The sequence below is a fragment of the Salminus brasiliensis genome, chromosome 21, assembly GCF_030463535.1.
Source record: "Salminus brasiliensis chromosome 21, fSalBra1.hap2, whole genome shotgun sequence".
Taxonomy (NCBI): domain Eukaryota; kingdom Metazoa; phylum Chordata; class Actinopteri; order Characiformes; family Bryconidae; genus Salminus; species Salminus brasiliensis.
The window spans coordinates 13,262,787-13,290,005 of NC_132898.1; the positions used below are offsets into that span (position 1 = coordinate 13,262,787).

Below are 27,219 nucleotides of genomic sequence, written 5' to 3' on the forward strand. Positions count from 1 at the left end.
CCTGACACACTGGCAGTTCAGACAGACACCAGGTCAGTAACTGCTAGGACTGCACTGAACGCCTACCTGTTTTTTAGTCCATGATCTGAAGGCTCCATTGATAATTTTGGCACCGTGTACCAGGTAAGGGGCTGGTTGTTTATTTGCCTTATGTAAACCTGAAAAATGAATAAAAAATGTGCAGTTAGGCTCTGACACTTTCTTTCAGCATTACTGGAAAAACAACATAATCTCACAATGAGCACAACAATGTCTTTGGCACTCAAAAACCTTGTCTTCAAAATGGCAACTTCACAGAAGACAGTGTAAAAAGATTTTATTCAAGGTAATTTTGGTGTTTGTATTATTATTTATTTATTTACTTACCTGTTTTCTCTCCAATTTAGATCGCCAATAGCCAACTCATATGTATTTGCTCCCTCCCCCCATCACACGCAACACCCACCACCAACACTAGTGAGGGTGGGACCAACACACGCCCCCTCTGACACGTGCACAGCCAGACACACCTCTTTCTGGAACTGTTGCCGATGCGTCGTCACCAGGCGCATACCCTGCTCCGACACACCGGCTAGCAAATGCCAGTGACGACCAGCGCCACACTAGAGTGATGTGGGGGGATAGTGACATCTACCCCCCCTAGAGTGAGCAAGGCCAATTGTACTCTCTGGTGGCCCCGATGGCTGCCGATGGCAAGCACCGTGATCGGGATACGAACCAGCGATCCTCTGATCGCAGTGACGGCGCCTTAGTCTGCTGTGACCACCCGGGGCCCCCCGTGTTTGTAGGTTTTTGCAGGACAGCAATGATAGGCACCCCGATGTTTAACACCAATTCTAATTAAAATGTTTTTACATATTCATAGTAAATATTCAGATTGGCATGAATAATTAATTCTCATGTTCCCCTGATGAGACTTCTAACATCACTTTTCAGTAGGAATGTGCTAATCCGACCCAGGCATTTTTAATGGGTGCTATATTAATAAATAAACTTCGCTTGACTAGCAAGTTACTACAGAAGAACATGCCAGCACAGAGTCTATGAAAAAGGCTATGGATTTAGCTCGGTAAATAATGCTCAAAAATGTTAATATGATAATATACAAACTCGTGATCATCAAAGACCAAAAACCAGACATTTGCCACACACAACTACTTCATATTACAATATTCCATGCCCTGACTTCAAAAGGCTTGATTAATCGTTCTGCTAATTGGTTTTCAATTTCCATTCATTTGGCCACTTTATCTGAAACACCTAGCATATGGTAGCACTTCGCCGGGTTACAGTTACTGGCTGTAGCCCATCTGTTTCTGCACAATTTATCACCCCCCCTCCTTCTAACCCATTCAGCGCTGCAAAGGGATCACCATAGGACCACCACCGACCAGGTATTATTTAGATAGTGGACCATTCCATTCTCAGCCCAGCATGGGCACCAACATGGCAGGCGGCAGTATTACTGGGGCTTATACTTTATACAAAAATGTCACTGCCTAAAAATGTTCAAGCAAGAGCGGCCCTGTGGTCTGAAACTGACCGCAGACAATGTTCAACAGATGAGCTACACTCTTTAACTGTACATCAACCAGGAGAAGCCAGAAGGGAGCATCTTTTAATAAAGTGGCCAGTAAGTCTACACAGCGCTTAAGTCCCGAGCACAATCCCACTGGCCAGTGTTTCCTCAAGCACACTCGAAATTCTCATTAAACAACATGAAATACGGCCGATTTCTTTGCCTCTGCTAAATGATCCTGGACTATTCCTAGTGGCTTCTCCTTAAAGCCTTAGCGGCGGTGCCCGGCACTGTGGCCCCCCTGTCAGAAACACTCAGAGCATGACACTCTGCTGAAAGGTGAGCGGGGGCTTTACATCAGAAATAAAAATGGAGCGTACTGGCAAGCGTAGCCATTACTGCTCAATAACAATGGCCATTCATTCATCAGACTGATTACTGCTGTCCGTCGGGGCCTGAAACAGTCGCATGGCTTTTCCTAACGCATGCTTCAACGCTGATTACACTGGACTGGATACACGGCCACTACAGGAAATACGCGGCGCACTGCATTTAAATTAATAACATGAACACCAAGTGAAAGCTGAAAGCGTGAATAGGAGCCAACAGGACCTTCTGGGGGGGAACGAAGCCAAGACCCCCCCCACACACATTTTTTTTATACCTGAAGTCACATATGCTGGTCTTGATATGATGACCCTGAAAACGGACCCTCCCCCACTGTGTCTGGAGAACAAGTGTGGTCCTCAACTTCCCTGGTGTGTGTGTGTGTGTGTGTGTGTGCGCATGTGTGCACATACTACATGCAATCTGGCCAAATTAAGGGAATGTGAGTAGGGGGGAGCAAAAGAAATGGTGGAAATATAAACAGAGCGCACAGGGCCAGCTGAGGCGAATTTAAACACTAGGCTGTAATGGAGCAAGTGATTCTGCCTTTTGAAGCTAATCATCTGTGAACTCTGCGATGCACCGATCTAATGACTGCAATAATATTCCTGCCGAACCAACTCTACCCATCTGCTCAGCAGGCCTCTGCCAGAAACATGCAAAGGGAGGAGGCCTATTACACCCCACTGACTGAGGCTCTGACACTAGGACTTTCAGCCTGAATCCTTATACTCACATATAGCTACGGCTTGGAAATTGAGTGTATTTTTTTTTTTATACACCCAATGGCCATTCACTGGCTCCTGCCGTCACTGGCCACCCACTGGCCTGTTGCCCAATTGTTGCTGCACAATTTCTCAGTCTCCCTCTATCCCATTCACAAACTCAATGAAAAGGGTTCACCACAGGACCACCACTGACCAGACATTATTGAAGTGGTGGACCATTCTCAGCAGAGCGGTGACACTCACATGGAAGTGTTTGTGGTACTAGTTCGAGGTTATCAGGTACTGAGGCGATACAGCTGAGGTTTTAAAGCAGCACTATGCGAAAATGAGTATTTCTTGCTCCTGGGCTTGCCCTACGGTCAGGAAGCGACATTTATGCCACCCCTAAAGGACATGCTTGCATGCATTTCTGTTACAGAACATCACTGAAAGTTTAAAAAGCATGTGGACTGTTAGTGGTGGTAGAGTCATTTTACAGAATGTACACAAATATGACTCAAGTTACGCAGTTTTTGCGAGAGTTGTCCAGCCCATTTCACCTGGCAACTGAATTTCTAATTTTAGAAACAGTTTCTAATTTTGAGATTCTTGTTAGAATATTGTACGCTTACATTGTCTATAGAAACTGTTTATATATTTGAGCTTGTTTTGAAACAAGGAAAAATATGAATATAATAACTTTTTTTCTTGATAAAAATATAGTAAAAATTTTACAACAACAATAATAATCTTGCAACAGTCTCAAAAGGACAATATATTTCAGGTATATTCTATTAAAAGATGTGCTGACTAGAATGAAGATATTTTCACCTACCAAGATTTTTACATTTTTCTACATCCCAGACGCAAGTTAATTTGAGTTTATTTGAGCGAACCGGAGTAGTGAGAACACCTTTAGACACCAAGCAAAATGTATTTTTGAAATGTATTTGGATGTTTAAAAAAAAAAAATTAATAAAATAATGCTATCTTGCTAGGCTTGGGTGTTTAAGTGGGGACTTTTAAGGGTACTGACATTTGGTCTGAGAGTACACCTCTCAGCTCAGCAAGCAGCAGAACACAGCAGAACTAGCAAACACCACTAATGGCACGAAAGGCAACTGGCCTATCATTAAATGACAACAGTGATATATCGAGCATGGCCACACCTGAAAAAAACATCACTCTGGTGTTAAAATGGAGAAGTTTAGACTTTTTTTCACCTCTGAAATGACTTTTTTGTAGTTACAGAGAGTGTAGTGTACAGAAGAAAAGTACTGCTGGGTACGGGTATCGAATACCGACCTGTTATTGGGTTAAATTTGAATGGTACCCGAACCCTATATCTTGCACACCAAATATATTTTGGTTTCTTTGTCTTTTCACTGGCATGGTGTACACCCGAGGTGAAGGGTCTGCTGTGTCCCAGCAACTAGAAAAAAAAGCATCTCAAACTCAAGTTCGTTTAGCCTTGTTAAATATTGTCAGCGCTGACTAGCACACTTCTCCACCTAGCTACCATATCAGGCAAGATCAAGTAAAGCAGAGAGAAAAGGGCTTTTCATGGAGGAGGGGAATTCAAGTTTCTTGTCAAACTTCAGCTTCAATACCAAAGTTAACAGACAGATGTTGGCGTTAATGTGGCTGAGGGAAATACTCACTTTTAAATCTCTCCAGGTAGTGCCTCCCTGTGTACCAGCAGGCCGTCTCGAAGTTGGGGAATGGAGTGAGGCTGGCGACTTTCAGCCTTTTTTCCACTTCATATGCCCTGAGTGGAGAGAAGCAAATGGGCCTTCACAAGGTGGGTTAATGAACAGCACGCTCACAGAGAAAGCCACCAGCACACAGATGTGAGAAGCACATGAGCCAGCTCGAGCAGATGCCCCTGACAGTGACTCTTTTTTATTTCGCCGTAGCCGTGGCTGAGAATAGAACGGGGTTTGAAGCCTGAATGCTTCGGCGATAAAATCAGCTATTTGTCTGTATCGCATGGCAAGTCGCGTAGACAAGCAGTGAGACCCTACCCTACCCTGGCCACAGGATTATCTTCAGTATGCGAATACTGTTGAAAATTAGTGTAAAAGTCTGACCTCACGATTCCGATTCACGAACCGATTCTTTATGAAATGACTCAGTGCATTCAGAAATGTAACATTTCACTTACATTCAGTACAGTTTAGTATTTTGTTCAAGATTTTAGATTTTATTACACTTAAATAATTTATAAACATTAATAAAATAATAATAAAAAATCTATATCATCTATCTATACATCGTCAATGTCCCCTGAAACATGAATCTCTTGTGACTTTACAGGAGAAGGCAAACATGTTCTTCTACTTTAAATGGAAGCTAAAGTAAAATAAGAGTTTATTCCAAGTCCTTTTGCAGCATTTCTATTGGTCTGTTCACTCAGAATGATGTACACGTGTTCAGAGCAGCTACAGGGTTCAAACGGTGGAGAAAACTAAAAATGGAGATCAGCAGTGAAATTTCTTTATATGGATGATCAGATTTTACAATACAGTAGAATTCAATATGATACAGTGGTGTCTCGGTTAGATACACCTTTCAAAACAGCAAAAATCCAAAATGCTTAATATACATATATGTCCATTTTCGATTTTATAGAGATTTTATAGTGTCTTAATGTCATAATGATCTAACCTCCAGCTAATATACTGGTGTAGTGTAGTGGATTACAACACTGCCCTTACAATGGCAGATCATGAAACCACACTACACCTATAAGGAGTTATTGAGCAAGACTCCTGACACTACTTTCTACATGTGTAACATAATTAAAAAATTGTGCTGGATAAGAGTGTCAGCCATATGCTATGGATGTAAATATGTTAGCCTTAGGCTAACACAATCGTCACAAGATAACATGCTTGTCACAAAACAAGGTTGCAATATTTTCCATTTTTCCGTTTGACAACACTGTTATTTTTAATATTTGAGAGTGTTATATATGAGCTCCTGCCTTCTTGAATATTATCTGAATCAATTGCAGTTGAATCGCCACTTTTAGATGTTTCAGATGTTTAAACCCCTACTGCTGAACAATGCTACATTCCTTACATTTCATATACTGTACTGAGAAGAAGCAAGCAGACCACTCAAAGCAGACTAACCTCATCTGCATCTCCACGCTCATGTTGTGGACAAAGTGGCCAGAGAAAGCTAGGCAGTCCACAGGCGTCAGCACTGCATTAATCCAACCTGCAAATAACAGAGAACATGAACATCTAAGTACTTAGCTTTATTTGCTAACCACCTTTTTTTTCAGTCACATCAGAACAACAGCGACAGACGACCAATTCCATTTTGTCAAATTTTAAGAATTATTTGCAGATGGCTTGTTAGTTAAAGAGCCAATATAGCACCCATATAGCCTTGGCTAACCTGACTAAGAGTTGTCCAAACCCAGTACAGTAGGGCTAAGAGTGCTGGGGTGAGAAAAGCACAGCTGCAGAGGGTGACCACGGCATAAAATTTCAACATGCCCCAAAAATAGATGTACACTATATGTCCAAATGTTTGTGGACACCCCTTCCAATGAATGCAGTCAGCTTCATCAGTTGCACCTACTGCTGACACAGATGTGTAAATGCACACACACAGCTTGTCTAGTCCCTATAAAGGTACTAGGTACTATAAGCATATAAACATGAGCCTATTGGCATCATGGGGTATAACCCCCCCAGCAGGGGGTATAACCCCCCAGCATTGAGCTGTGGAGCAGTGGAACTGTGTTCTCTGGAATGATGGTTGGTGCTGATCTGATACTGATTCTGGGATGAGCTGAGGAGCTGGGGATAAGGTGGGGTGGTGATCATCCAACATCCTGACCTCACTAACACTCTGGTCACTGAATGCAATCAAATCCTCACAGCAATGCTCCAGACTCCCTTGGACAGTAGAGACAGATTCTCCAACAAAAGCAGGATCAACTCCCTAGGTGTTCCAATAATTTAGTCCACATAGTGTAATTGAAGACAACCGGATGAATCATCTTGCATCCTTGGAGGAAACCCCAGTGCTTCTGACAATGAAAACGACAGACTGGGCTGCTTACCTGATGGGACGAAGAGTGTTTGGCCCTGCTTCAGCGTGCACTTGTAGCATTTGTCCACCTGGTCGGCGAAGAACATCTCGGAGTGATTAGAGGAGGATCTCCAGCGCTCATACAGAGACAGGTTGGCTGAGGTGGGTTTGATTAGGAAAAAAATCTTCTCCCCCTAAAGAAACACAAGCATATTCTTACCATCACCATACTACTGAATGTACATACAGGTTATTACCTAGACTGTGGCAAAGTTTATATCGACAGACCTTCAGTACCCTGGAGAAGGTCAACCCAAAGCTCTACTGTTTGGTTCTCTACTCATTAACTTACAGCATCATCTTCTCATGAGAGGAGTCTTGCCCAAGTACTTCTATAGCGCGGCGTGCTTAACCAGCCAGGAAATTGAACCCTAACCTGGCACAGGGTGGGTAGTGTTGTTATGCACTCTCCAACACCAACTGCTGGAAGCTTGTAGCCTCTAAACAGAACTGTGCAGAACTTCATGTCTAAATCCTTGTTCACTTCAAGTTGTTATTATGCTGTTGTGGTGATCTGATATTAACACCGCTAGTTCTGGTCTTACTAGCATTAGCACCAAAGACAATGTCTCTACTGCGACAGGAATCAGCCCCCCTTTGATAAGTGGGGCCAGGAAGAATAGTTGACTGGGTTAAAAGAGAGGAGACGGGGTGGGGGAGGGTGGCGAAGAGGTGTCATAGTCACATGAACAAGGTAGAGATGGAATTATAGGAAGTTAGATTTGGGACGAGGGGCTCTTATCCAGAGCGACTTACAAGGTTGCTCATATTACAGAGGCGGGCCAATGTAATGTTAGGAGTCTTGCCCAAGGACTCTTATTGGTGTAGCGCTGCATAGTTACCCAGACCTGTAATCAAACCCCAGTCTCCCACATGGTGTGGTAGCTCATTGGCAGGTAGTGGTGTTATCTATTTCGCCACACTAACCATCAGTAATTTTATACAACACTTATGGTTTGTGCTTCTTTGTCCAATTAGCAGTAGGTAGCGCTAAACACCTAAGGTTCAATTTTGTTACTTGCTGCAGGATCTACAATAACATTAACATCATCCTGCTAAAAAAAAAAAAGGCATGGCCAGCTTAGCTCTTGACCAGCATAGGATATGTTTTTATTGGGAGTTTGAGAATTAAGCTGGTCTACCAGAATGAACAACCTGACAAACAGAACAAACTAGACAAACAGGATTACCAAGCATGACCACGCTGGTTGGCCAGCAAGACCAGTACGATCAAGCTGGTCAACCAGTGTGACCACCGTGTAGGGCCAGCATGTTCAGAATCCAATTTAATATACACTGTGTTGACCTTGACCATCAAAGACCAGCTTAGACCATCTGAAACCTGATACCAACAAAAGCTGGTCTTAAGCTGGATTTTTCAGCAGTTTTAGCTTAATTAGTTGAATGTCTGTAAGATGAGCTTCATCTTATCGACACATGAGAGAAAAGGGAGAATTTGTGTAGATGTCTCCAGAGTGTTTCTTGTCCAAAATTTACAAGACAGAGGTTGCATCCATCTATTTGCCATGGTTGGCTTATTGCCCTCACACTAACACACACCAGTTGCCTCCATGTTTTTGGTTTTGAACCTAACTTCGTACTCCCCTGTGGTCTGGGTCTGTTGACTGGTTTTGAATTTGGTTTAGATTTGAGTACTATATTATATTGTCCAGCCTTAGCTTAGCCTTTTCATGTGGCATGCAGCACATGAAGTTTGTCTGGGGTAAGTCCATCAGCTGCAGCTGGCATATTGCCTCGATACTCAGAACTGGTTCTGGTCGTGCTAGCATTAGCATTAGCTGTCCGGTACTATTATTATAAATGTTAGATTAAGAAAATTTGGCTACATTTGGCTGATTGACTACATTTGCAGTTCAGGGAGGGGGAGGGGGGTACATGAGAGATATGCTATGTATGAAAATTTATAATGCTCTCGCTACAGTGCTTTATAAGTGGAGAGTTTACTGACTCTAAGAAAAGGGAACTTTTTTTTTTGGGACAGTGATGGAAAACTTAATGGTGGTCTTGGTCACCAGACCTCAACCCAAACGACCTGTTATGGGAGATTTTGGAGTGGCCACTCAGAGCAGCCATTCCTTTCCACCATAAGCAAAACAGTGAGTGGCGGAAATTAGTATTTCATCCCTCCAGCAGAAGTCCACGGAGTCTCTGCCAAAGCCCACTGACGCTCTTTTGGCAGCCGGTGGCGTCCCGGCGCTCTATTAAAATACTTGTTGGTGTTGGTGTTTCCTTTCCATGTTTTGCTTCAGTTTGGGAGTTACCTCCACCGCAACTGAAGGCTACACAAGGCGTCTTACACACTTGTGTGTTCTAGGTGTCAAAAAAACTATATTTAACACTTTTCTTTTTCATTCAGAGCATTTATTTTATTTTATTATTTTTTTGCATAATGATTTCCTTACTTTCACCCTGTTGGCCCGTGGAATTGAATGTTGCTTGTTGTTGCTGTAGGTGTGAAAAGAAAGCGGAAAGTTTCTGGTGGCCCGTTCAGCTACACATTACAGCATTAGAGCCGTGGAAGGAATGAGTGACGGGCCTTTCCTTCACTTTCATATAAAAATAATCTCACAAAGGAATCAGTGAATCACTAAATGAGTCACGACCAAGAGTTTTCAGACTAAAAAAAAAACAGCTTACTGATTTTCTTTTTCTCTCAGAGAAAGCTAAAACATTTTAAACCTCATTGCAAAACAAGCGGTGGTCAGCGGGGCTAAATGTGAGCTACAGTGTAAGCTGTGGTAAGGACTCCTTAACATGGAGACATAACAGAGTCAAGCACTGTCTGCTTCGCTTCACATGTAAATGTGGTTAAGCATAAAAACAACATTATGCACTCCTTTCAAAGGATAGTTTCCTTCGTTTTTCACTGGAAATAAGAGGCTAATGTGGCTAACAAGTGAAGGAAGCTTATACCTCACCAGTTAGCACTGCACTGCATAGAAATGGTACTTCTGTGCAACGATAATCCAGGTAGATGAAGTCCAAGTTTCTATACTTTATAAACATAAATGTGCCAGCGTGTTTCAAACAGGCCACCATCATCATCAGCAAGTGCTTTGAGAGGCTGATTAGAGACCTCATCTGCTCCTCACTACCTGCCCTGCCCTGGATCTGCGCTGCAATTTGCATAGAGGCGGAACACATCCACTGACGATGCTACTGCCCCGACTCTGTGAAGACTGCCCTCTCCCACCTGGACAAGAAGAACACGTATGTGAGAATGCTGTTTGCGGACTACAGTTGAGCATTCAACACCATCATTCCCCCAAGCTCCTCTTCTACCTCAGACGGCTCAGGAGGTTTGGTATTAATCCCTCTGGCCGCTTCCTCAGGACGTGCTACACCTGCACTGTGGAGAGCATTCTGACGAGCTGTATCACGACCTGGTACAGGAACTGCACTGCTTTTGAGGGTGGTGCGCACAGCCCAGCACATCGTCAGGGTTCAGCTTCCAAACCTTCTGGATTTAAACATCAGCTGCTGTTTAGTCCAGGAGGATTATTAAGGACTCCAGAACCAGACAGTTCAGAGACAGCTTCTATCAAAGAGCTATGTCTTTATATCCACAAGCTATATCTTTATATATATATCTTTATATACACAAGCTATGTCTTTAGATATATCTTTATATCCACAAGCTATGCCTTTATATATATCTTTATATACACAAGCTATATCTCTATATATATCTTTATATACACAAGCTATATCTCTATATATATCTTTATATACACAAGCTATATCTTTATATCCACAAGCTGTCTTTATATATATATCTTTATATACACAAGCTATATCTCTATATATATCTTTATATACACAAGCTATATCTCTATATATATCTTTATATACACAAGCTATATCTTTATATCCACAAGCTGTCTTTATATATATATCTTTATATCCACAATCTGTCTTTATATATATATATCTTTATATCCACAATCTATGTCTTTATATATATATCTTTATATCCACAAGCTATATCTATATATAGATTTTTATATCCACAAGCTATATCTTTATATATATATCTTTATATCCACAAGCTATGTCTTTATATATATCTTTATATCCACAAGCTATGTCTTTATATATATCTTTATATCCACAAGCTATATCTTTATATATATATATCTTTATATCCACAAGCTATGTCTTTATATATATATCTTTATATCCACAAGCTATGTCTTTATATATATATATATATATATATCTTTATATCCACAAGCTATGTCTTCATATATTTATCTTTATATCCACAAGCTATGTCTTTATATATATATATATATATATCTTTATATCCACAAGCTATGTCTTTATATATATATCTTTATATCCACAAGCTATGTCTTTATATATATATCTTTATATCCACAAGCTATGTCTTTATATATATCTTTATATCCACAAGCTATGTCTTTATATATATCTTTATATCCACAAGCTATATCTTTATATATATCTTTATATCCACAAGCTATGTCTTTATGTAAAAAGTAATGTAAACATTTTACATATTATACATTAAACCATGTAATAATGTATATATAGTGTTTTATTTTAATAAAATGTTATTAATTTATTTTGAAACAATTATTTTCCAACCCCTTAGTTAAACAGTTAAACAGGCTGGTTCTGTGCAGTGCAGTCATGCAATTTATGAGCTGTGTTCTGATTGGCTGCCTCCTTCAAAAGGCATTTAGAACTGAAACACAGTACTGCAGTGAATACCACTGTGGTAGACTGAACAGGTAGAGATATGTAAATAAGATACAGTCATGTCAAGACTGTATTTATCGGGATGTTTACACACTGCCTTTGATAATAACGTCTTTATTTTAGTGGCCCTTCTAAGAATCGCAATAAGAGTGTAGAGAACAAAAAAAAGCAAAGTAAAAAAACACTGCTGAATACAACTGAACTGCAGTTAACGTTATATACATCAGGTCATTCTAAATGGTGGTTACTGCCTTCCAGCTGTTGCTAGCTATGTTAGCATGTTTGGTCAACTTATTTCTTCAGTATAATTTAAAGGTTTAACATTATGTAAAGATCCTAAACTATTACACAACTATTACAGTTTTAAGCACTAAGACAAACACACACAAATCACCTTCAGGACATGGTACCACACAGAGGCGCCGCCACACTCGATGTGGAAGTCGGTGTAGCTGTCCTTCACGCAGATCAGACAGTATTTGGTTACTTTTGGCTTTCCCAGCAGAGCATCGTCCGGCCAGTAATTCTCCACCCAGGACAATCTCCTCACGATCTGCGGACTCTCCACAATACTGGCCATTCTGGACAATTACACACAAAATATTAACGTCAAGCAGTCTAATATACTGTCTGCCACCTATTTCCATCAGTTCCCCCCCCCTAAAAATGTCATTTTCAATATTTTAGAAAAAAAAGAATTGTTTTCATCTCTGTACTGGCCTTCTGAAGAGCAACAGACAATGTTAAAATCATTTTGATCATTTTACACCTTTTGAATATTTTATTTACTGTTTTAACAAAATTGTCACGTCTCAAGTTGTTATTAATATTCTTTAGAATTATATATATATTTAAACTTTTTCCCAATATGGCAGAGACCCTCTAATGCATAATAGAAAAACACAGAACCCGGCTTGCTCACCTTGTGTCGGAAAACTCCAGATTGATGACGTTTAATACTTTCTTTCTGTTTGTGCTGTAATAATAATCCACAAATTCCTTCAGCTTCATTTTGCTGTCAGTCTGTTTGGTGACGTCGATAACATCCACCGGAACATCAGGCCCTGGAAAAAGGCAAAAATCTTCATCTTCAGATCTAGTAACATGGAAAAGTGAAGAACTTAGTAACAGATGATTACTCACGCCTGATTACTCATTGCGATTATTAACAATGACTCATAATAATGATAAGCCGCTTGTGTGAACTTTTGGCATGCGTAGGCGCCCTCTGGTGAAAACCATGAGAGCAGACCTATTTTTTGACAGTGCAAAATATGCTCAAATTACATCCTACAAACAGATACCACAGGGGCAGTTTCTTGTTGTTTCTACTTACAACTCATCTTATTACGCACAGCTGTAAACACATTTCTATTATATTATATTATATTAAGAGCTATTATAAATTATTGTGTGGTTGTAAAGTTAATAAACACAGTATTATTAACAAGATTTATATTAGTGTTTTTCTCATACCGGTACCGTATCGTAGTGATATTAGTATGAGCAATAGAGAGCCCGACACCACAAAGCTTACTGATGCCCTACACCCCCATTTAAATTTTTTTACATAAGCATTTTTGTTTGTATACTTTAAATAATCTAACATTTAAACAACCAGTGAAAGCCAGTCACAACTAGTTATTACCATTAAACATACATTTAATAGAACTTTTACATTTACAGCATGTTTGGTTTCCACGTGGTGAGTTTCAGCAGCTTGTTTGTTTACTTTTCTACTCAGACGTGCACCTGAATGTAAAATTGCTGCATAAGCACTTTTTGTTTCTTAACTAAAAATTGTAAAAACACTATGTCAGTGTAAAAATACTATTTGCAATACCCCTCACACACATGTGCAATTAAGAGTCATTTGCAATAACCTGTACATAATATTGTTATTGCTTTTTTAATTCTTATTTATATTGTGTATATAGTGTCATTTATTTATCTACGTTTTTGTAACTGAGTGTCTTGCTATCCCTTTCTGCTGTGACACTGAGAATTTCCCCTCTGTGGGACTAATAAAGGATTACCTTATATTATCTTATTTTATCTTATTTTTACTGATCTGAAATATGAATTTTAAACACCAGTTAAAAAGCTGTTTGGTCGAGCTTAGCAAGACTATGCTTCCCTACTTTCATGTGTTTCTGCATTGTGCCAATTTTCTTTTTTCAGAGCTCTGAAACCTTTCAAATGTGCAGTTCCTCAACCAGTAAATGCTGTTCTTTCAAGTTTATTAAATCTTATTTGGGATACGATACAAAAAGTACAGCCTATAAAAAGTGGAACACTACAAACATCAGGATTTACAGCCGACTAGCCAGTATTTAAGTCAGAGTAAGAGGTAGTATCGATATTGGTACTCAGTATCGGCTGATACTTAAAAAACATGGTATCAGTAATGGAAAGGAAAAAGTGGTATCGGTGCATGCCTAATTTATGCAATACTACATCACTAAAATTTTATTTTTTATACATTTGTATTGTCATTATACTTGTACAGTACAGTAAACCTGTTCTCTTTGCATATCCAAGCTTGGAAAATAAGCCCAAATGCAAAACTGTACAGTCTGCAAATCCTTAGTTTAAAGGGAGTATGTAAAACACACTGAATAAAATCTTGCGAGATGTGACGTGGGTACCATAAACAGTTAGGAGGTTGTGGGCTACGTTTCTGCTAAATGGTGTTTTTTTTCTATCCAGAGTTTTCCACACTCAAGAGACGGAGACACTGGTGTCGTCCATTCACCAGAAACCCCGAAGTGAGAATAATTTTTCAGTTATAGTTCTTAATAAGGCCCTTATTAGCTTCACTTTCACAGCTGTAGTGGACAGTAGTAGTGAGTTTGTGATTAGCGCTTAGTTATAAAAAAAAAAAGTCATCAGCCTTGCTGAAGTTTTACAAATTTTTTCCAAACTGTCAAAATGGTCATTACTGGTGGTCTGTTCAGCCTCTGCAGCACCCCGTTCTAGTGCTACTATAGGCGCTGTATTTCCCTTATTTTCTATGAAACAATGGGGGTGTACATTACAACCACGGTGATGATAAACATACTGTGAGTGGTGTAATGCGCTCAGTTAGAGGGCGTAACGGTAATTGGAAGAAAAGGAGAATTTCGCTTGAACAACACAAAGAGGTCGGAGTTCTGTGGAACCGCCGCCTTCCAAAGAAGAAGACCTGCTTCTGTGGCTGAAGGAGCTATATTTCAAACATCCAGACAAGCGTCTGCTCTTACAATGTAAGCCCCGGCGAGACAGACGCTTCGGGTACTTCTGGGGCTCCTAGGTTAGCTCTTAGGCTGACGTCTTACCTGACAGCCTCACGAGCACCCGACGCATCTGGTGGATATTTTAAAAAAGTCGTTCAGCCACAGATGCAGGTCCTCTTGTTTGGAAGGTGGTGGTTAGTTATATGGTGCTCCACAGCACTCTGAACCTTTTGTGTAGTGCTAAATGAAGAGCTTAAAATAGCGGGCAACTTTATGATTATACTAAACTCACTTTGAACACCAGGCGACCGTAAACCATCGGATATGAAATGATCAAAAATTCAAGAAACAAGCTCTTGAAATCGTGCATGGCAGAATAAGGTGAATAGGTGATGCAGCTCTGTACTGGTGTATAAAGTGTCGCATCATAATAACAATTTATTAATGTTTCATTTAAATAGCATTTTCTGCTGGCCTGTCAGTCTATGGGGTTTTTACTGTTTTGTTCAAGCTGCTGCAAATGGTTCTTTAAGCAATACCACAGAAGAGCCACTTATGAACCCTGCTTGTAAATGAACTTTTTAAAGCTTTAAAGAACCTCCACTTTATAGTTATTTACCAATTTACAGGTTCTTCACTCTCCCACATCTCTTACATACATGATTCATTAGGGTTTTTCTAAAATGGTCCTTTCCTCCCTGCCAGAATCTGACTCGCCTGACCTTCACGTGCATGTGCGTCCTACAGCAGAATGAGCGTAACAGATCACCCTCAGATTCCCTCCATTTCTGTTCATAAATAAGGGTTAATCTACACTTACAGTGGATACAGGAATCTCAAGCGTAATCTGTTGTGCCCATACTGCTGCATGACATGAATTTCAGCATAATGCTGGTTCCTTTTCTGCTTCTATTGTTTAATGAGTGATTATAGCCTGCCTGAGCTTCCCGTGATTGGTCACTGTAAGGGTCTGCACTCAACCTCCGGCTTTAACCAAGCTCTTACCAACGTAGTTTTCAACATCGCTGACATAGAATGTGGGAGGAGGCAGGGTCATCCCCAGTCCCTCCTTCTTCTGGATCAGTATGGGTTCATTAAAACCGTTCTCCTCCAGGTAGTCTATGGTCAGCTGACACCCACTAAGCTTGACCACCACATCCTCCGAGCTGCAAAGAAAAACACCACGGTCAGATATCACAACAGAGATTCCCCCAGAGCATTTTTATTGTCTTTAACTGAGCCACATGAGTCCACATGGAACTGGTGGTATTGAGCATGCATCGACTGTGCCAGTGGGACTAGGTACGGATTTGGTCCTCAGGGAGGCCAGTGTGGTGCTACAGTGAGCTTGTTCTCGTGAGCTTGGAGGGCAGTAGGTCTGGGACGGCAGACCTCACTGCTGAGCCATCCGGAGGTGTCCTGGACTGGCACTGACGAAGGGAGGTGCCTACCTAACGCAGTGTGTGATTAGAATATGAGTGAAGGGAATGGGCTGGGCCCTACATAAGGTGTACATTGGTTTCATGGTAGTTGCTGAATAATTTTTCTATACAATTAATAATGAATCACTTTAAAGGAATACTCCAGTGTTTTTTATTCTAATCTCCGTCTGCAACACCTGTAACGTACAGCAGTTACCTGGAACATTCATTTAGAAAAGATCTGAAACCCTACAGCTTGTAATCACTCTTTCAGTAGTGTCCTTTTAGGATTATAATGGTACAGCAAACCTAGAGTTCAAGGGGATGTTAAGCATCGCCAGTCTTTGGGGTCTCTACAAAGATGATCAGAGAGCGCCATCTACTGACAGTCCAAGGAACTTAAAGACTAGGACTATTTAAAAGCTTGAGTGTTGATTAAAATCTACTGATCATGACAAATTGAATGTAGTGACTATAAGGAATATTTGGGCTGAACTGTTTGTTAACTGACAACATGATATGATGCTTTTGCAATAATCATCTCTGCAATATGCAATTGATTTATTATTATTTTTATTATTGTATTACATATTACATTGTTGTGTGTTACTTCTATGTATATGCTAATTCTGAACAATCTCAGATCCTAAGGCTGTTTTCATGTATTAAGACATTCAGATCATCCAAACATAAACACCAAACAATAATTTTGGTAATCTGTAGCAATATAATCGTACCATGTGATTCAATCTATGCCAAGCAACCCTAATGATTAAAATTCTGTTAAGAAGGACCCATGTCCTACATTTGTCTTGTATTTTGCATTTTTCTATGATGGCCACCAATGCTGGGGAAATTGGGCAATTTATTTTTGGGCATTTATGTTCCATAAATGGTCAAAGTAAAGGTTTATGCTGAAATGTTCCAACCTCTCTTTCTTTCTCCCTTAATCAGGCTTTTTCTGCGACTGTGCCTTTAGGTCGGGTGTAGGATAAACGAGCTCTGTTCTGACTGCTTCTCTCCGAAGGTCAACATGTGACACTTGTGTGGGTTTATGCAACAAAAACAGTCATATACACAAAATATATGTAACATATACATATGTAATATATACATATACATATATGTAAAATATACATATACATAACCGTCTCCCAACCTTTCTCTGTCCCTTAAAATGAAACAGGGCTGATTTTGTAACTTTAAGATTGATCCACAGTTGTGGCTGGAAGTTTACATACACTCATCATGGACATGAATGTCTTGGAAATATTGGGAGGAAAGTGGCAGAAAGTATTGGAAGAATTGGAGGAGAGTTTTATGGTCAGATGAGACAAAGATTGAGTTGTTTGCTCACAATGACCAGAGCTATGTTTAGACGAGTAAAAGTAAAGAACATTATACCAATTGTGAAGCATGGTGTTGGTAACTGGTTTCTGTAGCTGCCAGGAAGCCAAAAAAATCAAATCTAGCAATTCTACCATGAAAAGGGGTCAAATAACTAACCAGAAGTATGCCAGAAGCTTGTTAATGGCTCCCAAAATCATCTGGTCAAAGTGCAACTCGGGACATTTAACCAAATATTAGACCCTGTTTACCCCTGCTCACTTCATGCAGCTTGAGTTTTGGGGATTATATCTGGACTAAGATAAGCCACATAAAAACGCAAGTGTAATCAAGACTCAATTAAACCAGATACAAATCTGATCTGAGACACATCTGCCTCTCCAAGACGCATTTAACAACCAAAACCCCTCCCAGTACAAGCAGAGCACCAATAATAATTGCTGTGTAACAAGCACAAAGCGATTGGATTTTTACTTTCTGGTTACTTTTTTACTAACCAGAGATGCATCTGACTACCAAGTGTAAATGGCTCTGTAACTTTACAAGGTCTGACACTTGGATGTGGATGAGTTGCTGTGAATCCTAAACACTTCCACTTCTACTTCAATAATACCACTCACAGCTCATAGTGGAATATCTAGGAGGGAAGAAATTTCACCAACTGACTTGCTACAACGGCAGCATCCTATTACAGCACCACGCTGGAATTCAGTGAGCTCTTTAGAACGACACATTCTTTCATTAATGTTTGTAAAGGCAGGCTGCATGGCTAGGTGCTTTGGCTAGGTATTTTATACACCTGTGGCAATGAAGCTAATGAATGAAACCCCGAAATTCAATGATTAAGAGGCTTGTCCCAATATGTCTGTCCATACAGCGTATGTAAATGTGTTGTTTTTTTGTGACATCACAACAATGTATTCAAAATTGCATTTTTTTATAAACTACATTAAACAAAAAAAAGTGGTTTTCCCATTATATATAAAGAAATGATGGTGACTGCAGCTGTACCTGGGGAATGTGCGGCTGCGGAGCTCCTTTATGAAAACTTGGCTGCCGTTCTGAACCGGTTTGACGTCCCCACTCTGCCCCGTGTCATGTTTATTCCAGTTCTTTTTCTTTTTCACTGCAAATGAAAATGCCAAAGGCAAAGACAAGTGGCTTAGCTCAGTCAGTCAGTCGGGCACGGCCCATCAGCTATAGTTTTTCACAGAGAAAAAGAGCAAGATGGAAGCTCCATAGTTGAATATATACATAAAAGCTTGAAAGCTAAATTATTCACTAGAACAAAACGATGGGCTTGTAAATATAATATGAGTTTAATAAACATAATATTAGGTCTATCAGGGCAAAATGCTGTGCATTCTCTAAAGCTGTCATTTTACTGTAATGTCTAGGATGAAAGCATAGCTATGGAAGTCTTATGCAACAAACTCTCTGTTTAACGGAAGCAGTGAAGGTACTCACAGGTGGATTTGCCGTGTGTTTTCTCACAGTTGGGACAGTGATAGATGTCAATGTCGGGTGCATCATCCTCATCCACTCCAACACAGCTGCAACACAACACAACTACCTTCAACAGCTTATATAAACACAGCAATCCTCATGGCAATATGACTGCTGGGGTGAGAACAACATTACAGTTGATTAGACAATAGGCTTCACAGGTGACCACTATATGTGGCAAGCCAGACCACCCGCACAACAACACTACTGATCCATTGGCAGCAGGATTAAAGGAACAGTTTGATCAAATTTGTCAAATCTGCCCCAAAGGCAGTGGCTAAAGCTACAGAATGCACTTACAGTGGCATGCCAATGTTAGGGCACCCCGGTCAGAGGATACCTGATTTTTTCACATTTCTGTAATATGAGCAAGACAGCAGATCTTTAGTTTGTACTTTTTTGAGGTAGTCCATTGTGGATTTTGAGGTGTGTTTAGGATCATTATCCTGCTGTAAAATCTATCCTCTTTTAACCTTTGGCTTTTTACAGAGGGTGAGATGCTTGCTTACAGAATTTGCTGTGAAGTGTTCTCTGTGCCACCGGCTGCAACACAAACATGATCAACCCACCTCCAAGCTTAACAGTTGGCAAGGTGTTCTTTTCCTGAAATTCTATTTCTATCTATAAATATTCTTTTTTTTTTCTCCAAACATACATTATGACCAAGTTAACCAGTCCACAGAACCTTTCCAACATTTCCAAAATGCATCAGGCTTGTTTAATGTTCATTTGAAACCTTTTGAGGATGAATTGTGTGGTCGCAGTACGCAGGAAAGGTTTTCTTCTGATGACTTTTCTATGAAAATCGTATTTGCGCAAGTGTCGCTGCACAGTAGAATAGTGCACTACCAACTCCAGGGTCTGCTAAATTAACCTTAAAAGATCATCTGCAGTCAAATGGGGGACAGAAGACAACATCTTCTGTCTTCCTATTGTCTTCTCTTGCTTTGCTGGCATTGGCTATGTGTTGCCATGAGCTGATTGAGTTTTTTCATAAAGCTTTGAAATTGACATCACCTGGTCTTTCCTAACAATGACTGTGGCCTTGAGGCCTGATGCCTTGGTTATGTGAGAGCTTGAATCACTTGGGATGTATATATTAGCTCACTGCTTGTGCATTATTATAGAATAGTGTACTTTTATAATGCTAAAAGCTCTAACAAACTAAAAAACTGAAACATCAGCATGTTGCTGCTGCCCAATGAAAAACATGCGTCTCCATCATTTGAACCCGGTAGCTGCTCTGTACACTGTGTAAATAATTCTGCATGAATGGACCAATACAAATGCTCTAAATTACTTGAGATAAACTCTTATTTTACACTGACTTCCATTCAAAGTTACGAATACTTTTGCCTTCTCCTGTGACATCACCATTCTGGAGATTGAACACTGGACAGTGACAGTATTCACATCAGGCCAATTTTCAGGCTCCTTATTTTTACTGTATTGAAAAATGTACTTAACCGGCATACAAATCCAAATACATATCCAGTATATGAATACACAACAGCCATAACGAATTTTGACCCAAGCATACAAAATCAGACATGGCTACTAAAGTCAGCAGAATTCATTTAACCCTTTCAAATCCAGCCACATTATTCAGAAATTCATTTTAGGACAAATTCAGTAACTGTGTTTGCAGATGTAAGAGAGTTTTTTAGAATTAATACAACAACCTAATTCAGAGGCTGGCAGTGTTCCTTCTCTATAGCAGGAGAAAGCTGGTAGGGGTTAACAGTGTCCTCAATGTCCCCTGCCCCTGCTTTTTTTTTTAATACTCCACATTCCTGCCAGATGGGGGAGCCGCTGAGAGGGAAAGCGGATATTACACTGGACTCACCCATGGCTCCTCTCCAGCACAATATTACTACAGCATGCAGCATTACTAATATCCTGTCTGCTCTATATTGGAGTGGTGTGGGCCCTTATGTCATGGTAAAAGTGATAAGTATACAAAACAGTGACGAGTATACGATGATTACATGCAGTGTATAAAAGAGGGAGTAGGATGTGTGCAACGACTTCCAGTGGCCTGCATTAACTGCCTTGCCGTTTGAACTGGGCATCTGGTCTTGGCTGAGAAAGCAGACCTCTAGGACGCTCCAGTGTAAATAGAGTCATCTATTAGTAAGTAGAGACCAATGGAGTTAAAATGGGCTGAAGTTAAAATGGGCTGATATGCAGCATAGTTGCCATATATAGACTGCATGGATACTGCATTTTGAAACTGTAACAATTATGTCAAAATGAAATTATGTCAAAAATAACGTTTTTCAATAAAAACAAAAAACAAGAAAGCTGATTTTCCATTATATGGACCCTTAAAATAATCTCACACAGTCACTCTAAGAAAAGGGTTCTCTATAGTACTTCATTTAATGAAAAACATGTGTCTCGTTATTTATGAAACCCTGTTCAAATTGTTTTCCAGGGTTGATATGGTTCTATACAGAATTCAAAGAACCCTTTTTAGGAGTACATTATATGCTGTATTCTATAAAAATAGACACAAAAGTACATAGGATGTAGTTTTTAGCCATGCAGTTAGGGGTGGGGGTAAATTTGACTCTTAGATGCATCTCCATTCAGATGTGAATGATTCTACAACCATTCACAAATGTCAAAAATCAATTTTCTAAGTGTTAACTGATATTGTAATGTTGATGGAACGCAAAAGGCAGACCTCAGATGTAAAGCACCCGGGTGGTCTGTGGTGTGCACATAGCAGAGACACAAGACGGATGAGCGAGAAATCCAGGCGTTTTTTTGTTGCTGCCAACCAAAGGATTAAAATGAGCTGGACTAAAGGAGCAAGCAATGTCAGCGCTTTCACCCAACTTGGAAAAGGGCAGGTTACATCTCAAAACACGCCTTTCCCGTACATAAGGTAGTAATAATAAATGCAACAGGTGGACAAAATCATTTCTGACTACATTCATTAGCATATAGATTTACTTTTGGAGAGGTTTGGGAAATGAAGTACTTTTATACTTTTTGTTATTTATTCTTTATTCTCAGATGGGCTACTGCAGGGGGTACACCCCTTTCTCCTTTTTTATGAAGAAAAAAAAACAAATAGGCTAACCAATGTTTGTGAAGTTGCATTTCATAGTTTTTTTCAATGTACATCATCATAAAAGTTTCACAGAAAGGTTGATTAAATGGGTTTAGTTCTGGAGCCACTAAGCCAAAGGTTTTAAGCTTTGATCTAGTAAAAGTGTACTAGATCATATGATATAATATAATATTATATAATATAATACATAACACACTATTGATTTAGCTGTTTAATAACACAAAAGTATGATTTATCTGATTAATTAAAATCCGACAGAATACTCGATTCCAAACATATTCGATAGTTGCAGCCCTACTTCCAGCTGACTTTCCCATCACTTCCATTTGTTTTATTAATAAAGGATATTGGCAGAAAATTCATTATGGATCATTACAAATACCTCGTTTAAAACGTACCAAGTAGATCCACACAGTGAGATGCCCACTCAAAGGGTCAGAAATCCCAGTAGAAGCCTATTAGAGATTACTAAACAACTAATTAAGAATGCACTTTGCTAATTGCTGCCTATATGCTTCCACTACACAGAAGTGACCCCCTACTCCCCTTCCCGGCCTCCATGCTGTCCAGTACTCCATTCAGACTGTTGCATCTGCACGCTTCCCAGCGGAGGGCCTTTCCCATATTGATCCAAAGAGGAAATACACAACCGTCCTTCCCCCCGCTGCTGGCCATCCAATAACAACAAGCAGCCTGTTAATTGGGTTTCCCACTAATGGGCTTTGTACATGTATAATCTAATTCTGCACGCAGCAAGACACCGTGCGCATGTCGTGAACCTCTGAGTGCACTGTTTATGATAATGCCTTTTCATATAACACCACTGGCCATTAATACAGTTGTTATTATGAGGAGAGAGCTAGGCAGACTCATACACTTATTCAGGAGCAGTATGATGCTGAACCGTTGGGTGCGTCATAAATTATATGAAAGACTAATTTGACTAATTTATTAATCTAATATTATTACTAAGGCCTTGTCAGTAGTCAAGTTGCATCACTAGTGATAATCTGGCAATCAAGATGGTATCTCAAACTGAGGATGGTATTTGAAAATAAGGACACGACCAAATAAGCTTATTCCCCTGCGTGCATTTAAAGGAGCCACAGGATGGTGGCGCTGTAGGAGCTGACAGATTGGTGATGCTCTGAAAACAGGGGGGAAATAAATAAGCCCATCGTAGTGGTGAGTTAACGAAGTGCGGAGTTTGTTTAAAAGGGAGAATCAAGCAAACCTGGATATGAAGTGTGCCAGAAAACTCTCCTGAGATCATCCCCTCGACTCCGCGCTCTCAGGTGTGCTGCTCTATCCTCTAAACCTGTGTGATTTGAGCCTCAGGTAGCTGGAGCACGGACTGTGCTGTGGTGTTTAGTGTGCTGCTAACTTACCTAAACACAGATAGGTAGTTCTAGCTAAGTCCAAACACAGCAGAACCTGACTCTCAGTCTACCCTCCTGTTCCTCCCAACACCAGCCGCTCGTCTTCTCTCTCAGACAGGAGTTTCTATTCTCAGCACTTGTGTCCGGAGCTCAGCAGCTAGTCAACAGCAGCTGGGCTGAGCTGTCTGAGCCTCGGTGGAGCTGCAGCTGAGCTAGCTCAGCAAAGGCTAGCTTAGTGAGTGAGCTACAGATCCAAAACCATGAAGACAAACCTTTCATTTCAGCTCTCTGTCCTTTTAACAGCCGTCGCTCCATCTGAGTCATTCTCGTCTAGACGTTTATAAGAGGCTTTCTGTCAGACAGACTCGAATTTGCTCTGTGGAGACAGTGAGACTGTTGACCTGCTAACTGAGCTAATGAGCTCTCCTGATTCAGAGCAGTTTACCATTACAGTTGTTTTCAGACTGACGATTTAGGTGCTTTTCCACTTAGTTTTTCACCCTGTGGGCAAACAGTTCTGTTTTAAAACGAGGCAGGTCAAGGAGGTACGGAGGCCACGTAGCACTAGCTAAATGCAGAACCATTTGCACTACTTGAGCAACTTATAGACCCCAGAACCCAGTAATGCCGTAAACCGCGGTAATACTTTGAGACAGTATGACGATATAAAAAAGTGGATACCGCCCAACCATAACTGTACCCTAAGGCTGAAGCATTTGTCCTATCCAGACTGAAATCCACCTTCACAATTAGATGAAGAACTGGCAGCTGAGCATCACCAGTTCCAGGTAACAGGCTCTCTTTAACTGGTTTTTGTCCTTTCCAGTTCCCCTGCTGAAAAATCCAGCTCGAGACCAGCTTTTTGCTGGTACCTGGTTTTGGATGGTTTAACATGGTCATGGTGGTGGTTGATAAACTGGTCATCCAGACGAAAAAATACCCGATGCTGATATGCTAGATGAAGCTTGGTTTTGCTGGTCATGCAGGATGGCCCAATTGGTCTTGCAGGTGATTCAGCTTGGTCACACTGGTAAACCAGTATGGTCAAGATAGTGAGGCTGATCATGCTTGTAGACCAGGTCAATCAGCTTGGTCAATCTTGGTCAGGCTGATGCTTTTAGACCAGCTAAACCATTATACACAAACAAAAACAGACCCTATGATGGTCAAGAGCTAAGACGGTCAAACAGTTTGACCAGTCTGAGCTTGGTATTGCTTATATACTGCCTATACACACTACTAAGGGATGACAAGGTTAGCATACAGCGTATGAGCTAAAAAGGTTCTATAACATCTACACAATTGAACAGGGATGTCCTATTCAAGTGTTTTTTTCGCCTCCCGATCGGATCTGAGTACCTAAATGCTGACTGTCAGCCAATACTGATTTGATCCGATCTTTGTGTTTCTATTAATAGTACAGCCCCCCAGCGCAGGTAAGATGTACTCATACACAGTAAAATCATTCTTTAGTGAACAGTTTCTATAATCAGACTACATTCTAATCTGATTTACTATGTTGGACAGCAAACTCTATAGTGTTTCATATATTACTGTCCAGTCTGACTGACCCTACCTGACCATTCAGCTCCTAGTCCATTTACATCTCTGCAGTCTAATCACTTTCACTCTTTTACAAGTGAACTCTGGCCATGGCGTCTGCCTTAGCCTCTTCTGCATTCTCTGATTTAGAACCAAAGAGAGGAGCAAGGTTCTCCCACTGATGGAACGTTTCCACAATAGCTTCATTTCTAACCACTCGAGAGTGAAGACGGGACGTTATATATATATATATATATCTCCCCAAGACATCTTTAGTCTTTGCACAACTACGACCAAACTGTTTTGTTGCCTTCTGAGAAGCTATCTATTCAAAATGCCTGGATCAGCCTCGATCCTGAGCCACTGGATCAGACTGGGACATTCCTACTATTGAATGCTACGAGATTCTCTGAATCACAAGGTTGTTAACAAGTCAAAATACAAACACTGCTGCACTCTGACAAGTGACATCCTCACAAAGAGGCCTGTTTGCACCTGTTAACATGCAGCATCTGGCAGACACAGTATCTGGATTTAAAAAGCGTCTCCAGTGTGACCAGATAAGATCTGATTTTACTTTCCCACATAAAAATCACACCAACCCGTACATGACTTTCATTTCCCTTCCTGTAAACAACGGTTTCTCACCCCAAAATTCCTGCTCCTGGAGACACTGAACAGTTTAGAGGACCAGTGAGGGGTTCTGCGATGCCGTGGAACAATAGACGGTTGCAGTAGGTCCCGTGACGGCTCTTTCAGAAAAGGCAAGGAAACAAACTGTGTAATACTAACTAATATTAACCTGAGCACGCTCAGCCAAACACACACACACATACACAAGAGAGAGAGTGAGGGAGAGCAAAAGGGAGAGAGACGCCAAGATCCACAGTAATTATCACTCATATCACTCGTATTTCATCTGGCCTGACAAAATCCGATCACAGAAAACGCAGAAGGGGAAGGACGCTTTCACCAGGCAAAGAACTTTTTAAGTGTCCTATTTCAGTTTAGTTTGACCTGTCATATTTTAAGACTGTAGGCCACCCACACACACACACACACGTCTGTTGACCATTCAAATTACGTCTTGCGTGATTTAAGCATTTCCTGCAGGGGTGCATCTTCACACTCTACCATGATTTAAACAGTAGCAGGGTTCAAAATACGGCAGTCACCACATGGGCTGGGGTTTCACCCTTCTTCCCCTTACGTCATCCTAATCGACAGGCCTGCTGTAGATGGAGTAAGCTCATAAATCATTAATGTAAGTGGTAGGACCCTCCACAAAAAGTCTAACACAGCCTGCAGAAAGCACTGGGGATTAGGACGATATACTGCTTGTTAATCAATACCGAGATATTGACCGTTGCCAATTATACAGGTCGAACAGGGGGGAGGTGGGGGGTGTATGTTTTCAGAAGACGATAGTTTGACTCAAATACTTCTGATCAAACAGATATATTCAATGTTCTAGTACCACCCCCCCATAAATAAATAAATAAATAACTCCAGTAAGTAAGAAGTCTGTGAGCGAGCAACAACCATGCACAAATAAACATCATGATGTCAGCATTTTCAAAAAGCTGCATTTTGACTGTCCATTCATTAAACACTCAAAAATCTCCACCCTGGAGAGCATTTTAACATTCTCTCAAAAAGCAGAGATAAAGCTGAAGGCAGAATTAACAGCTTTTATTACTCTAGCTGATGTTAGCTAGATGTTAACATTTAGTAACATCATCTACTAAGGTCTGTACTTTTCAGGGTACCGATTCATGTCAAATCAATCTGTGACAAGATTCAGTTCAAGCGTAGCACAGTTGGGGAAGTGGCAACTGTGGCAACATCGAGTGTGGTTAGGGCTGGGCGATATGGTAAATATACTTATTTAAAGACATTTTTTATAATGCACGATATTTATCACGATACATCAGTTGCGACAGATTCTTAAAAACTACTGTTCAGATACTCTCCCATGCTGAGTACAGTGATTATTATTCAACATCTGCTGCTCTTCACTTAATGAAACCTAAAGTCTAATTACACTGTTTGTAATGAAACTTGCAGTTGATCAGTGTTTATTAAGCACTAACGGTCTTCAATTTGCTCAGACAAGCATATTGTGTATCACAATAATAACATTTATCACAATATGATACGAAATATCGTCATATTGCCCAGCTCTAAGTGTAACGTGAAACGTGAACACTACCAATCCCTATCATCTACTAAGGACAAAATACCTCATACAGAAGAGG

General features: G+C 40.4%; 1 protein-coding gene across 2 annotated transcripts in view; it reads right to left on the reverse strand.

Moving 5' to 3' along the window:
- phf2 (PHD finger protein 2) overlaps nucleotides 1-27,219 on the reverse strand; it is a 60,993-nt gene that overhangs the window by 25,146 nt on the left and 8,628 nt on the right. For both annotated transcript variants that reach the window (XM_072666553.1, XM_072666552.1), the window contains exons 2-10: nucleotides 18,920-19,005; nucleotides 18,464-18,578; nucleotides 15,690-15,850; nucleotides 12,392-12,533; nucleotides 11,864-12,050; nucleotides 6,695-6,857; nucleotides 5,751-5,838; nucleotides 4,275-4,381; nucleotides 67-158 (exon numbers count right to left, since the gene is read on the reverse strand). In XM_072666553.1, coding sequence (XP_072522654.1) covers nucleotides 67-158; nucleotides 4,275-4,381; nucleotides 5,751-5,838; nucleotides 6,695-6,857; nucleotides 11,864-12,050; nucleotides 12,392-12,533; nucleotides 15,690-15,850; nucleotides 18,464-18,578; nucleotides 18,920-19,005 — 1,141 coding nt within the window. The remainder of the gene's footprint in view (nucleotides 1-66; nucleotides 159-4,274; nucleotides 4,382-5,750; nucleotides 5,839-6,694; nucleotides 6,858-11,863; nucleotides 12,051-12,391; nucleotides 12,534-15,689; nucleotides 15,851-18,463; nucleotides 18,579-18,919; nucleotides 19,006-27,219) is intronic.